Below are 15,329 nucleotides of genomic sequence, written 5' to 3' on the forward strand. Positions count from 1 at the left end.
GTTATCTCATTTGATTGTATTTCCTTAATGTCTGATGATGTTAAACATCTTTTCGTGTGATAATATGCCATGTGTATATTTTCATTTATGAATTGTCTTTCAAATCTTTTACCTAGTTTTTCATTAGGTTTTTTATTGATCTTTGAATGTTCTTTATATATTTTGGATACAAGTTGGATTTTTTTTTGTCAGAAACGTGTGTTTGGCTGATAATTTTATTTCCTTAACATTATCTTTAACAGATGTTTTGAATTTTCATAAAGTACAATTTTATCGTTTTTTCTTTTATAGATGGTTCTTTTGGTTTTACATTTAAGAAATCTTTGCCTAACCAAGGATCACAAAGATATTTTTTTCTATATTTTCTTATATAAGGTTTATATATTTGGATTTTATATTTATGCCTTTGGTCCATTTTGAATTAATAGAAATTATTTTTAAATTTTATATTTTTATTCTTAAGAATTATTTCTGGAATTATTTTAGAAAAATAAACCAAGTCATATTTTGAAAAATTTACTTTCAATGTTACAAAATAATTTTCTTTTTGGAAAGCTGTCTATTTTTAATCTGCTGTTTTGCTAAATCTGTAGTATCTCATTAGCTTTCCAGAACGTATTCATCTTGCATACCTGAAACTTTGTACCCCTATTCCAACATCTCCCCATTTTCTCCTCCCCGCACCACTGGTAACTACTGTTTTACTCTCTGCTTCTATGAATTTGACTATTTCAGATTCTGCATATAAGTGAGATCATACATTGTCTTTCTGTGTCTGGTTTGTTTCACTTAGCATAATTTCCTTCAGGTTCACCCATGGTGTTGCAAATGGCATGATTTTCTTTTATTTTTGAAGCTGAAAAATATTCCACTGCATGTATCTATAATACTACATTTTCATTATCCATTCATCCTTTGGTGGGCATTTAGGTTATTTCCATATCTTGACTATTGTGCATCGCAGTATAATGAACATAGGAGTGTAGGTATTTCTTTGAGATTGTGATTTCAGTTCCTTGGGATGAATACCTGGAAGTAAAATTGCTGGGTAATATGGTAGTTCTGGTAACAATACTGTACTTTATACTTGAAATTTGCTAAGAGAATAGATCCTAAGTGTTCTTATCTCTCTCTCACACACACATACAAACACACACATTCACAAAGAAAAAAAAGACTATGTGAGGTAATGGATATGTTAATTAACTTGATTGTGGTGTTATTTCATCATGTACTTGCATGTGTATATCAAATCATCAAGTTGTACATTTTACATGTACAATAAAAATTGTATCACAGATTTCTTATAGCAAAAATAGTCACATGTGTAATGTATTTTTTGTCTGTCAGGTGGCAACATATGAATTTAGCTTTCAAGTTCGAATTAATTGCTCCGATGCTCCAGAACTTAATACTCAGTGTCACTTATCAGAATCTGCTATGACTCCAAAGACAACACCATTTATTCGAATGTGTTTTGTTCAAGCTACTGGTATGTAATATGAAACATTCAATTGATGTGCATAAACCATATATTTACACTTAAGCTAAGTTTAAAAAATCAAAATATATTTTTTAAAAATACAAATAGTAGAAAGTAAAATTAGATATAATTGCTGTGTGTTTCACTTAAACTGTGAGTCTGTGAGTTTGAATTTTGATTAATAGCAGAGTTATAATCTCAGATGCATGACCATTGCTTTAAAAAATAGGATATCATTTTTAAAAAAGGTAATTTTAGTACTTTATTCATTTTGTGGGCAGTTTTAAAATGATTACATTACAATTTAAACTATTAAAATAAAGTGCATTGGCTGTACAATGAAAGGATGGAAATGTACACCTGAAATCTATGTAATTTTACTAACAATTGTCACCGCAATAAATTTAATTTAAAAAAAAAAGAAAATATATTTTTCCAAAGGGATAGGTTGCTAAAGGACTAAGTACATGTAAAGAAGGATAAGTATATTCAAATTTTGAAATATTTTTTGAATATTTATTTTCTCATTTTCTCCAAATATTCAGGTATAAAATCAATGCACTGTGTAAGCCATACTTTTGAAAAGCTTTGGCTTTGCAGTTTATTATATATGCTTAAGTATTTTTCAGAAAAGTTAAATCTAGTCTATACTATACTATATTTTGTTTCTATAGTTCTCGCATTACGTTGTCAATAATACTTGCACTTAGCACCTAGTAATAGAAATGTAGTTAAATGATCTTTGACAAAGGAATACAGGCAGTACAATTCAGAAAAGATAGTCTTTTCAAAATTTGGTGCTGAACAACTGGACATACATAACCAAAAAAAAAAAAAAAATGAATCTAGGCCTTACAGTGTTTCACAAAAATTAACTCAAAATGGATCACAGACCTAAATATAAAATTCAAAACTAGAAAACTCTTAGAAGATAGCATAGGAAAACTCGAGGTGACTTTGGGTTTGGCAATGATATTTTAGATACAACAACAAAGGCAAGATCCATGAAGAAATAATTGATAAGCAGGGCTTTATTAAAATTAAAAATGTCTTCTCTGTGAAAAACAGTCAAGTCCCCAAAAGACAAGCCACTGACTGGGAGAAAATATTTGCAAAAGATACATCTGAGGAAGAACTGCTATCCAAAATATACAGAGTACTCAAAAACTGAAGGAGCAAACAAACAAATGAAAAACTGAGCCAAAGATCTGAACATACACCTCACCAAAGAAGATATACAAATGGCAAAAAAAAGCATATAAAATACTTTAAATCATACGTCATCAGGAAAATGCATATTATAACAATAATAAGTCACTGCTACACATCTATTAGAATGGCCAAAATTCAGAACACTGACACCAAATGCTGCAGAAGATGTGGAACAATGGGAACTGGTGGGACTGCAATTGCTGGTGAAATTGTATTGTTGATGGGAATGATAAATGATACTGGTACGCTGGAAGAGGGCATTGGGTGGTTTCTTACAACACTAAACATGCTCTTACCATACAATCCAGCAAATCGTGCTCCTTGGTATTTTCCCAAAGGAACTGAAAACTTACGTTCACATCAGAACCTCTACACAAATGTTTTAAAGCAGATTTGTTTATAATTGCTAAACCTTGGAAGCAACCTTTCTGTCCTTCAGTAGGTGAATGGATAGACTTTGGTACACAAAGTGGAATGTTAATCAACAGTGGAATGTTAATGCTTAAAGGAAATGAGCTATCAGGTTATTGATACAGATCCCATGGACCTTTCATGTGTATTACTAAGTGGAGCCAAACCCAGAAGAATATATATATATATATGTATATGTATGTATATATGTATGTATGTATATGTATATATATATATACACACACACATACATATATGTGTGTGTGTATATGTATATATATATACGTCTATACATATATACATATATATACATATATATACATATATATACATATATACATATACATATACATATACATATACATATACATACATACATACATACATATATATATATATATATATGTATATATATATATAGTATCGTTTCAACTGCATGACATTCTGGAAAAGGCAAAACTGGACAATGAAAAGATCAGTGGTTTCCAGGGGATGTTGGGAGAGAGAGATGAATAGGCAGAACAGAGGATGTTTAAAGCAATGAATCGCCTCTGTGTGATACTGTAATGGTGGATAGATGTCATTATAAATTTGTTCAAACCCATAAAGTTTACAGTGCCACAAGTGATCCCTAGTGTAAACAGTGGGCTTTGGGTTATACTGATGTGTCATTGTAGGTTCATCATTGTAACAAATGCACCACTGGTTGATGGAGAATATTGATAATGGAGGACAATGTGCATGTGGGGTGGGGGAAGGGGGGTATATGGGAAATCTCTTCACCTTCCAGTTTTTCTGTACATCTAAATTGCTCTGAAAAATAAAACGATTAAAAAAGATAGGATTTTCAATCAGGTAATAGTATCTTCTCTAGTGTATTTTTTTAACAGATTTTATCAATTCTAGTCTTCAATAGAATAGCCATTTTCTTTTTCATGTATGAATGTTATGCTATCTATCTATCTATCTATCTATCTATCTATCTAGCTATCTAGCTATCTAGCTATCTAGCTATCTAGCTATCTAGCTATCTAGCTATCTATCTATCTATACCCTTCGTTCCCATAACTTTTGCTTCTGTGTTTCTTTCTTTTCCTTAATTAAAGCTTATTGGGGCGACAAGTGTTAGTAAATTTACACAGGTTTCAGGTGTACAATTTGGTGTTTCTCATACACACAGACAATAGCTTCTGTGTTTCTTTTCACTTCTCTACTACATTGGGCAAACTCTTGTTTGGGGATCTTTTTAACTTTTACTTTTTCCTCAGCTCAATATTTCTTATATTCTGTATTCTATTGTCTCAAGGGTAATTTTTCTATTTTACTTGTAATTAATTACCATTTAAAATACAAAATTGGAACTTTATGGATGTGCTAAAAACCAAGATACACTAAAAATGTTTAGAATTTATTTATTTTTGTCTTGTTGGGAATATAAATGTAGAAAATAATTGTATATTTTATTGTTGCATGTTGAAAAGTACAGGAAGAATTATCTATGAACTTGTATCTGTTATATTTTATCAGTCTCTTTACTTTCGTTTCATAGTAGTGCAAGTTCCATTGAGGTTATCCAGCACTGATTTTATATTTGAAATCCCATCATATACGATGACTCCTCATAAGAAGGTCACAAAAACTGAGGTATGTATAGAGAATTGGTGCAGTTTACAACTGTTTTTCTGATTATGGTTTGTAGTTTATTGAGTTTATTATTATATTATGAGCTTATTATTATAATTGAGTTTATTATTATTATTATGAAGCATGTGTTACAAGACTACTTTCATTTTTAGAGAACTTGCATGCATATATATATATATACATATATATATGCATATGTAACTTGCAAACATATGTACATATATCGCTCATTTCTCTGAAGTATGTATATATGTTATATATACCTCATGTTTCTCAGAAGTAATTGTCCAAGTATACAAACACATACAAAACCGTTTTTTATATATGCATGTATTTGATAGAACTATTCAAATTATTTTAAATAGAATTAAATTATCCCTCTCTCCTTGTACAAGTGGAAGCTATGATTAAAATTAATGTGAAATATGTTCCATACAGGTAAGGAAATGTGGCTAGAGGTAATAATAAAAATTGAAAAAAATCTAGGTATATAATAAAGTGACTTCTATGGTAATCTCTTTTTTCTTACTAGATAGCTCTGCCGCTCTTCTAATTATGAATCCATCTAGAAAGAAAAGAAAGACATGCCTAAGAAGGAAGCTCATGCATACATTGTAGAAATTTGTATCTGTAGTTTTCCTTTTCCTACAATAAATTTTGAACCTCTATAGCTTAAAGAACATTTATCTGAAGAAAATATTTAACATTACATCCATAAAATAATAGCAGAATGTACATGAAATTATAGTCAGAGGACAATAAAAGGTCTCTTCTGAAATTAAAATGTGACTGAAGCATAAAAAGGAAGACCTTTTCTTTCAGTTACAGTTGACATTCAATATTATTTTATATTAGTCTTTTGAGAGGCAAAGATGTCACACTGGCCCCACAGAGAAGGAAATGTGACACTAATACACTACTTGGATTTGCCATGGATGATAATTACAGAGTCAGAATAAAACACATAATACAGAGAAGTGTTAATATGTTTATGGAGCAGAATTAAAATGTGATCATATGTAATGTATTATATGTAAAATGATATGTGTAATATGTACAGTGTATGTGTGTATGTGAAGGTTACATTGACAGAAAGGTTCAGAATAATAGAAGAAAGAGTGAAACTCACATAGTGGGTAATTAAAGGGAATTGTCTAAAGTTGACAGAAAAAGAACTAGAGATATAAATACATTGCTTAAAGTTACCAGGTGGCCAATGGAAGAATTAATATAAATATCCAAAATTGGAAGGTGAAGAGAGGAGTGGATGTAATGCAAATGAACTAAATCTTCAACTTTACTAGTGGGCAATCAAGATGCAATATCTGAATCTGATAAATTGTGAAATAGTCATGTGGTAGTACTAACTATGACCTCCAAAGTTGTCTAATTCTTAATTCCCGGAATTTGTGAATACACTACCTTATATTGCAAAAGTTACTTTGCTGATGTGTAATGTGATTAAGATTAAGGACCCTGAGCAAGGGAGATTATCCTAGATTACCTAGGTAGTTCCAAGCTCCTCACACAAGTGGTTAAAAACAGAACCTTTTTCTGACTGTGATCAGAAGGAAATGTGATGGTAGAAGAAGGGCAGAATGATGCAGTGTTGCTGGATTTGAAGATAGTGGAAGGAGGCCACCAGCCAGAGAATGTGTCTGACCTATAGAAACTGGTAATGAAATGACAAGGAAAGAAATTCTTCCCTAGAGCTTCCAGAAAGTATCATAATTTCTTCCAGCACCTTGATCTTGGTCAAGTAATATCTGTGTTGAACTTCTAACCTACAACACTGTAATATAATTTGTGTTGTTTTAGACCAGGATGTTGGTGGTAATTTGTTATGGCAGCCATAAATAACCTAAAGCAAGGCATATCAATGTCACATTTTAGAATAAGGTATAACTAGTAGAGAAAATCCAAATCAGAATTGGCTAAAATTGGTTGCTTCTGGGAAGCAGAACTGTGGATGAGGAGTTGAGTGGGACAGCTGTTTTAGAGCATTTTTGAGCTATTTGTGTAACCTGTGTACATATATTATTTTGATAAAATTATAAAGAAAAATAACAATACTAAAGAACCTAAAGTGTTTCTCTATAGCTGACTATATCAGTACTGTTCTTAGGATAGGATACAGAAAGTGTGAATAGTTAATACCACTTCCTTAATTTCAGAATGAGAAAAATGAGGCATTCAAATAGGACGATTTCGTGCCCACCTTCTATTTTAAAAGGTGTTGTTTTCTTCATGAGGTGCAAATGAACTTTTTTACAGAGTATACAATTATTAAATAGATGCTTAAGTACTCAGAGACATCCGGAATAAAATTTACTTATTTTTGTATTCTAAATATTTTAAAACAATCAAGCTTTAGAAAGAAACAAAGTACATTATTTTGTTGTCACAATTATATGGATCATTCTATACCCTTCAAATTTTTGAAGAGTAAAGTTAATAAAAACCTCAGTTTAAGGTTTAATTTAATAGTACGTCACACCGAAAAGATGAATCTACACACGTCATCCCCCTAGCTCCCAGATTTACCACAACATTGCAGAGACAGTACTGAGAGTTTCTTTGTATTCTTCACACAACTTTTCCTAATGTTAATACCATATATAACCATAGGACAATTTTCAAAACTAAGAAATTAACATTAGTACAATATTAACTAACTACAAGATTCTATTTGGATTTTACCAGTTTTTCGCTAATATCCTTTTACTGTCCCAGGGACCAATCCAGGATTCCATATTTCGTTTCGTTTCCTCTGATATGTGACAGACTCTCAATCTTGCTAATTTTTTTATGACCTTGACAATTTTAAAGAGTACTGGTCTGGCATTATTTTCAGAATACTCTTTAATTTTGGTTTGTGTGATGTGTTCCACTTGACTAGACTGGGTTCTTATTTTTCATGGATTTTGAGGAAGAATGTCAGGGAGGCAAAATGTCCTTTTTGTCACATCACGTTAAGGGAGCACATGATATCAACATGACTTATCACTGGTGATATGTGCCAAGTATATCCACTGTAAAGTTGAATAAATTATTTTTACCCTTCCACAATCTATACTTCAAAAATGAGTTGTCAATTTTAGCCCGTACTCAGTGGGTATAGTGTCACACTCCACTTTCTGGAGGGGAATATTACGTGGAATTTTTCTGTAAGAAAAATTATTCCTTTCTTCTATGTATGTATGTATGTATGTATGTATGTATGTATGTATGTATTTGCATACTATATCAGTATGGTCTCCCATACATTTATGCTTTCAGTTATAACCCATTGTTACATTACTTATTTTGTTGCTAAAATTGTTTCAACTTTGGTCATTGGAAGCTCTTAGATTGGACCTTTAACATACTCTCTCATCATTATTATTTTTAAGCATTCTCTTATTTTCTGGCACTATAAATGGCCCAGGCTCATCTTTTATTTTACTTGAATCAACATTTTCTCCAAGAAACACCAGTACATTTTATGGCAGAATGGTATTTAGAAGCCAAGATCTCTGCACCAGGTGTGCTAGGTGCTACTGATGTGACACGTGTACTAGACCCATTTGACAAGTAGAGCCAGGAAATACTTGTGTGTATACTAACCCATGAATACACATATGTCTATAATTATCTGTCTGTCTGTCTGTCTGTCTATCTATCTCTCTGTCATCTCATCTCATCTCTCCTCTCTCTCTCTCTCTCTCTCTCTTTTTCTCTCTATCTCTGTCTCCCTCTCCCTCTCCCTCTCAACATGAGTTCAAACTGATTATCTCTGACAGTGACAATAATCCAAGACCACAAAGTTAATTCCACTCTTTCTCTCTTGCTTATTTTTAACTCCTTTCTCTGACAATTAGAAATCTGACCTCTGTTATTTATTATTTATTTAGTTATTTGTTTAACCCTCGTGCGCTAGTAAAAAAGTTTCAGAATTTTTAACCTATAGCCTGTTAGAAGTGCTAACACATTTACCAATTCGAGTACATTTTTATAAAGAGTAACTTTTTGTGTTTGGCTTTACAGTTTCCGGTCAAAAATATAGTTTTCCAAAGTTACCTAGGCTGTTCCTCTGCACCCCCACTAACGTCAGTGAGGTTATTTCGTACATTTGTAATAAAGTGTCATAACCTACAGTCTGTCCTGGGATCCCTAACATCTTGGTTGATTGTTTAAAATTTGCATGCATTTAAGTTCACTCTTTATAGTTCTATGGGTTTTGAAAAATGTATAGAATAATTTATCTACCACTTCAGTCCCATACAGAATAGTTTCCTTACACTAAAATCTCTCTGTGTAACTCCTTTGCAGTCAGCTATTCCTCCTCCCACCAACACTTGGCAATCATTGATTTTTTTTTCCATCCGCATAATTTTACATTTCTAGAATGACAGGTAATTTAATCACATAATAAGTAGCCATTTTTGACTTAGTAAAATATGTTTAATATTCGTTTATCTTTTTGTATGAATTAATACTTCCCTTATTTTATCACTAAATTTTATTCCATTGTATGGTTGTGTGCCACATTTTGTTTATCCATTCATTAGTTGAAGGAAATCTTTTTTTTTTTTACAGTGTTTTTTTTATACATTCACATACAGATTTTCACATGAACATAAATTTTCAATTCACTTAAACTGATACTTAGGAGTGGGATTACTGGGTCATACGGTAGACATAAGAAACTGTCAAACTCTCTTCTTCCAAAGTGACTGTACCATTTTGCATTCTCACAGTCGTGAATGAAGGTTTTGTTATTCTGCATTTTTGCTAGCCAGCATCACAAGTTTGATTTTTTTTTACCTCATTTTCTATCCTTTGTGTACCTTTCATAGTTAATAAACTATGAACATATTTGCATACCTCTTTGTTTGCCTAATATCACTTTTAAAACATTCTATCTATGATTACCACTTTTAATTGCTTGATTCTGTACATAGGCCCATCAAGTTGGTGTTAATGCTAACTAAATTTTATATTGTATATTGTCATGTTTATAAATTTCTTTTTTGTGTGTTAACAGGATCTCGTTTTACATAATTTTACATCAAGAGATGTACGGTGGATTTTGGATATTAGTAAGACTGGAAAACTTTTCAAAGATGGCACATTCAAGCTTAGCGCACTCAGTGGGATTCTACAACCACATACAGAGTGTAGTATTTCGATATATTTCTGTCCAAGTAAGTACTTCTCCCTATATTTCTTCTTGTTATTTAAGTTTGTTTTTCATGTACTATTTTATCATGTATACAAAAGTTTAGATTATTTGTTACATGTTCTTAAAACAGTTTTAAGAAGTTTCTTACTAGAATTTTGTGGTAACCATCCTAAAAAATGGCATATAGTGATCCTCACCTCCTGGTCTTCATGCTCCTGTAGTCCCCTCCCACATCAAATAGGTCTGATATATAACCCATGCAATACGATGGATGTGATGGTTTGTGACTTCCATGGCTAGATGAAAAAAGGCATTGCAGCATCTGGCTTGTACTCTTGGATTGCTTTCTTTGAGGGAAGCTGACTAGCATCTCTGTTTACCTATAGTTCAACTTCATTTCTGTTGTTTTTTTTAATTACAACAGTTTTATTGTATCCTTTTATAATTGGTATGACAGATTTTCTCTCATTAAATACCTATTACAAAAATTCATGGTAGTTCTTACACATTTACTTTTCTAAACGAACTGTAGTTTATTTTTTCCAGTTTCTGTTAATAGAAAAAAGCACATCATTGAGTTTTTTCATTTAAAGAAGAGCATATTTTTCCAGAAATTGAAGTTTTATTTTATATGCATCATTATTGCTAATGAGAATTTTTCCATTCTTTTTAATTAACTATCACTGTATGAAAAGAATGTATTTATATTTTATCTGATGTATCTGTACTAAACTTCTTGGTTTGATCTGGAATTTTTTCAAATATCATTCTACATTGTTTTCTAAGTAAATAGTTTATAATATCAAATCATGGTAACTAATAAATTTGTCTCTTTATTTACAATATTTATATCTTTTCTCTTCCTCTTCCCCCTCTCTACTCCCTATTCTCCTCCTGTATCTGTTAATGTAATGTTATTATATTACAATTATATTGCATTTATATTCCAATTGCATTATAATTGTTACTGCAGTCTGTCCCTGAAAACAATGATAGTTTGTTAAAATTTTGATTGCAATAGTTTTGCTTTGTATATTTAGATGTTATAGAAAGTTTATGTCTAATGTATCTTTTATAAAAAAGTATATACGTTTAAAACAATGTTTTTTTCCCTACAAAATTCTGTTTTCTTAAATGCCGTTTGTGTGATACATTGCCACTGTCTTCCCTTTTACTGCCTTTGGCTGATATATCGCTTTATTTTTAATCTGTGTCTTTTAAGTTTAGAATAAATTCCAACAAACCAAAGGACCTTGCTTATGTTTTTGAGCAAGCCTAAAATGTGATTTTTTAAGAGGGGAATTTAATTTATTCATATTTTATGTTATATATTTGTTCATTTTCAAGCAATTTTATTTTATATTTTATTCATATTTTCTTACTGTTTTTCTTAAATTTTATGTATCGATCAAGTTTTTGTTCTACATACTATACATCCTATTTCTATTCTATATGTGATTATCTTTAAACCTTTGAAAATTCCTATTTAAAAATAGATTTTCCTATCAGTTCTAAGGGGAAACAGTATCAGTGAACTTATCCACAGAAAAAATAAAAGTCAATAGTAAGAATTTCTTTCTGCTCTCAATGTCTCAAGAATTTGCTGAAATAATTTGGAATTTTATTTCCACCTAGTGTGTTTTGTGGAAGATTATACATCATTCAATCCTTCTGTCTTCTTAATCAGTTCTGGAGACTTCTCCATCTCTAAGGCATTGAGTTAGTGTGAGGAAGCCTCTAGCAGATCAAAGCTAGCAGATTGGATAACAGTGCTGGGTTTTTCAGGATCAAACAGCTGGGTGGAGACTGGAACCTTTGGGAGTTGGAGTTGAGTTATAGAGGCCTTTTGAGTTGGAACTGGAATAGCATCTGCTTGACCCTTTGGTTGCCACTATTTATTTCCATCTAGTGCAGACAGTTTTTCCTTTTCCTGGCTCACGTGTTACTGAATACAGCCCTCAGAACTTTTCCTTAGTAATTATTTCCAGAGGAAGTGTGCCTTCCTTTTCTGGTTTTCTTACTTGTTTTACTGCTGATTAAGAAGATGAGACTACTAGAAGAAAAAGTTGCCTTCTATTTTGCCTCACATTCTTCTATTTTTAAATTAGATACCTTAAGAAAGACAAAGTGTACACTCAGATGACATTAGTTTTTAAAGTATTGTTTTTTTAGATAAGAACTTTATTAAAGTTTAATTCACACACCATAAAATTTACCTTTTAAAGGTATACAACGTGATGGTTTTTAAGATATCCTCAGTTATACAATGATCACCACAGTCTTAATTTTAAAACATATTTATCACCTGAAAAAGGAAAGCCTATACCCATTAGTAGTTACTCCCCATCTCCCCCTCCATTCAGTCACTGTTGACCTCTACTTTATTTCCTGTCTCTAAGAATAAGATTACTGTGGACATTTCATATAAATAGAATCATACAATGCTCATCCTTTTGTGACTGGCTTCTTTCATATAGTGTAATAATGTCAGGGTTCATGTTGTAGCATGAATCAGTACTTCATTCCTTTTTATTGCCAAATAATTGTATGGATATATCACATATTGTCTATTCATGCACATTTAGTGTCCATTCAGTTAATGGACATTTGGATTGTTTCTATGTTTTTGTCCCTTATGAATACAATAGTTAGGAACACACATGTTTTCATTTATTTGGGTATATATTTTGGAGTGGAATTCTTGGATCTTAGGATAATTTGTTATTTTGACATTTTAGAAACTGCCAAACTGTTTTACAAAGCAACTGTAACAGTTTATTCCAGCAATGATTGAGGGTTCCAGCAATGATTGAGGGTTCCAATTTCTCCACATTCTCACCAACCCTTCTTCTTTTATTATAGCAATTTTGGCGCGTATGAAGTGATATTTTATTGTAGTTATTATTTGCATTTCTGTGGTGACTAATGATGTTGAATATATTTTCATATGCGTATTGTAAATATGTGTATCTTCTTTGGAGAGGTGTTTATTCAAATCCTTTGTCCATTTAAAAATTCAGCTGTCTTTTTGAGTTGTCAGTGTTCTTTATATATTCTGGGTAAAATTCCCTTATCACAATGTAATGTGAAAATATTTCATTCCATTCTGGGATTTGTCTTTTCACCTTCTGATTATGACAACTGATGAAAATTATCTTTTAATTTTGATGAAGTCTAACTTATCTCATTTTTCTTTTGTCACTTGGGCTTTATAGTGTCATATCTAAGAAAACATTATATAACCCAAGGTCATGGTTATTTACTCTTATGTTTTCTCCCAAAGTTGTATAATTTTATCTCTTGCATTTAGATCTATGATCAATTTTGAGTTATTTTTTAATATGGCCTAAGGTAGGGCTCCAATCCCATTCTTTTGCATGGGCATATCTACTTGTCCCAGCACCATTTGTTGAAAAAAATATCGTTTCCCCCATTGAATTGTCTTGGTATCCTTGTTGAAAATCAATTGGTCATAAACAGAAGTACTTATTTCTGTTACCCTGGTCTTAAAGAATGGCTTGGGAAGTATTCCATCATTTCTATTTTTGTGAAGATTTTTATTCTTCATGAAATGTTTAGTAGATTTAACCGATGAAGCCAGATACCTGGGTTTGGCTAGTCTCTGTGGGAAGTTTTTTGATTGCTACTTCAATACTTTTTTGTAAGTCTATTCAGATTTTATAATTCTTCTTGAGTCAGTTTAAGTAGTTTGTGTCTTTGTAGGAATTTGTCCATTTCATTGAGGTTATCTAACTTCTTTGTATACAACTATGCATTGTGTTCCTTTGTAATCCTTTTATTAAGTTTATGTAAAGTGATTAGTGATTTTCCCTTTTATATCATGATTTTTGTAATTTGAATCTTCCTCATTTTTTCTTGGTCATTCTTACTAAAGGTTTTTTGTTTTTTTTTTAAATTTGATGATGTTTTCAAAGATCAACTTTTTATTTTATTAATTTAAAAAATTTTTTCCTATATATTCAATTAATTTTTGTTCTATTATTTATTACGTCTTCTATTCTGCTTTGTTGTTATTTACTTGTTCTTTATTTCTTATGGTACAAAGTTAGGTATTGATTTGAAATTTATCTTCTTTTTTAATATAGGCATTTGTAACACTAAACTTCACTCTGAGCACTGCGTTAGCTGTATCCCATAAGTTTTGGTATGTTTTATTTTCATTTTAATTCATCTCAAGTTATTTTTTTAAATTTCCCTTGCCATTACTTCTTGATGTTTAGTAATTTGGGAGTGTGGTGTTTAATTTCCACATATTTGAGAATTTCCAAAATTTCACTTTGTTACTGATTTCGAATTTTATTCCATTGTTGTCGCAGAACATATTTTGTATGATTTCAATACATTTTAAATGTATTGAAGCTTACCTTGTACCCTAGAATATGACTTTCCCTGGAGAAATATTCCACATGCAGTTGAGAAGTATCTGTTCTTGTAGGGTTGAGTGTTCCATAGATATCTTTTAGGTCTAGTTCATTTATAGTGCTTTTTAAGTCGTTTATTTATTTATGATCTACCTAGTTGTCTTGTACACAATTGAGAGTGGAGTATTGAAGTTAAAAATGGTTATTATTAAATTATCATTTCTCCTTTCAGTTCTACCAGATTTTGCTTCATGTCCTTTGTGGCTCTGTTAGGTGCATATGTTTATAATTGTTATATATTTTTGATGAATTGTCCTATTATCAATATATGTAATGCACTTCTTTGTCCTAGTAGCAATTTTTACTTAATATCTATTTTGTTTGTTACTGGCATAGTCAGTGCAGCTCTCTTTTAGTTATTATTTGCATGTATATAATTTTTTCATTCTTTTACTTTCAATTGTATTGTGTTTTTTAATCTAAAGAGGGTCTTCAGTAGATGGCATGCACGTAGATCATTTTATAAAATTTATTTTGCATATCTCAGACTTTTAATTGGTTTATTGAATCAGTTTACATTTACTGATTAATTACTGATGAAGTAAGATAAGAAAAAATTTACATCTGCCTTTATGCTATTTGTTTTCTGTATATCTTAATTTTTTGTTTATCTCGCCTCTGTGACTGCCGGATTTTACATTAGATATTTAGTTTAGCATTTAAATTCCCTTTTTTTTCTCCAGAATAAATATTTGAGATATCTTCTCAGTGGTTTCCCATATATAACTATATAGAAAATATAACTAACATCTTACTCCTTAAAATGTAATTTAAGTTAATACCACCTTCATTTCAATAGTATATAAAAACTTTGCTGCAATATAGCATCCTCCTCCTTTGTACTACTATCATACAAATGACAACTTTGCACAATATAATCCCATCAACAGAGTTTTACAATACTTCATACAGTTTCTTTTTAATCAGGTAGTCAATGAAAATACTTACAAATAAAACTACTTTTATGTGATTA

The 15,329-nt window shown here is 31.0% G+C and overlaps 1 protein-coding gene across 1 annotated transcript in view; it reads left to right on the forward strand.

Moving 5' to 3' along the window:
- CFAP47 (cilia and flagella associated protein 47) overlaps positions 1–15,329 on the forward strand; it is a 374,794-nt gene that overhangs the window by 90,978 nt on the left and 268,487 nt on the right. Inside the window, exons 22-24 of the mRNA XM_074323826.1 lie at positions 1,351–1,492; positions 4,656–4,750; positions 9,777–9,936. Of these exons, the coding sequence (XP_074179927.1) occupies positions 1,351–1,492; positions 4,656–4,750; positions 9,777–9,936 (397 nt within the window). The remainder of the gene's footprint in view (positions 1–1,350; positions 1,493–4,655; positions 4,751–9,776; positions 9,937–15,329) is intronic.

The sequence above is a fragment of the Rhinolophus sinicus genome, chromosome X (genome assembly GCF_036562045.2).
Source record: "Rhinolophus sinicus isolate RSC01 chromosome X, ASM3656204v1, whole genome shotgun sequence".
Taxonomy (NCBI): Eukaryota; Metazoa; Chordata; class Mammalia; order Chiroptera; family Rhinolophidae; genus Rhinolophus; species Rhinolophus sinicus.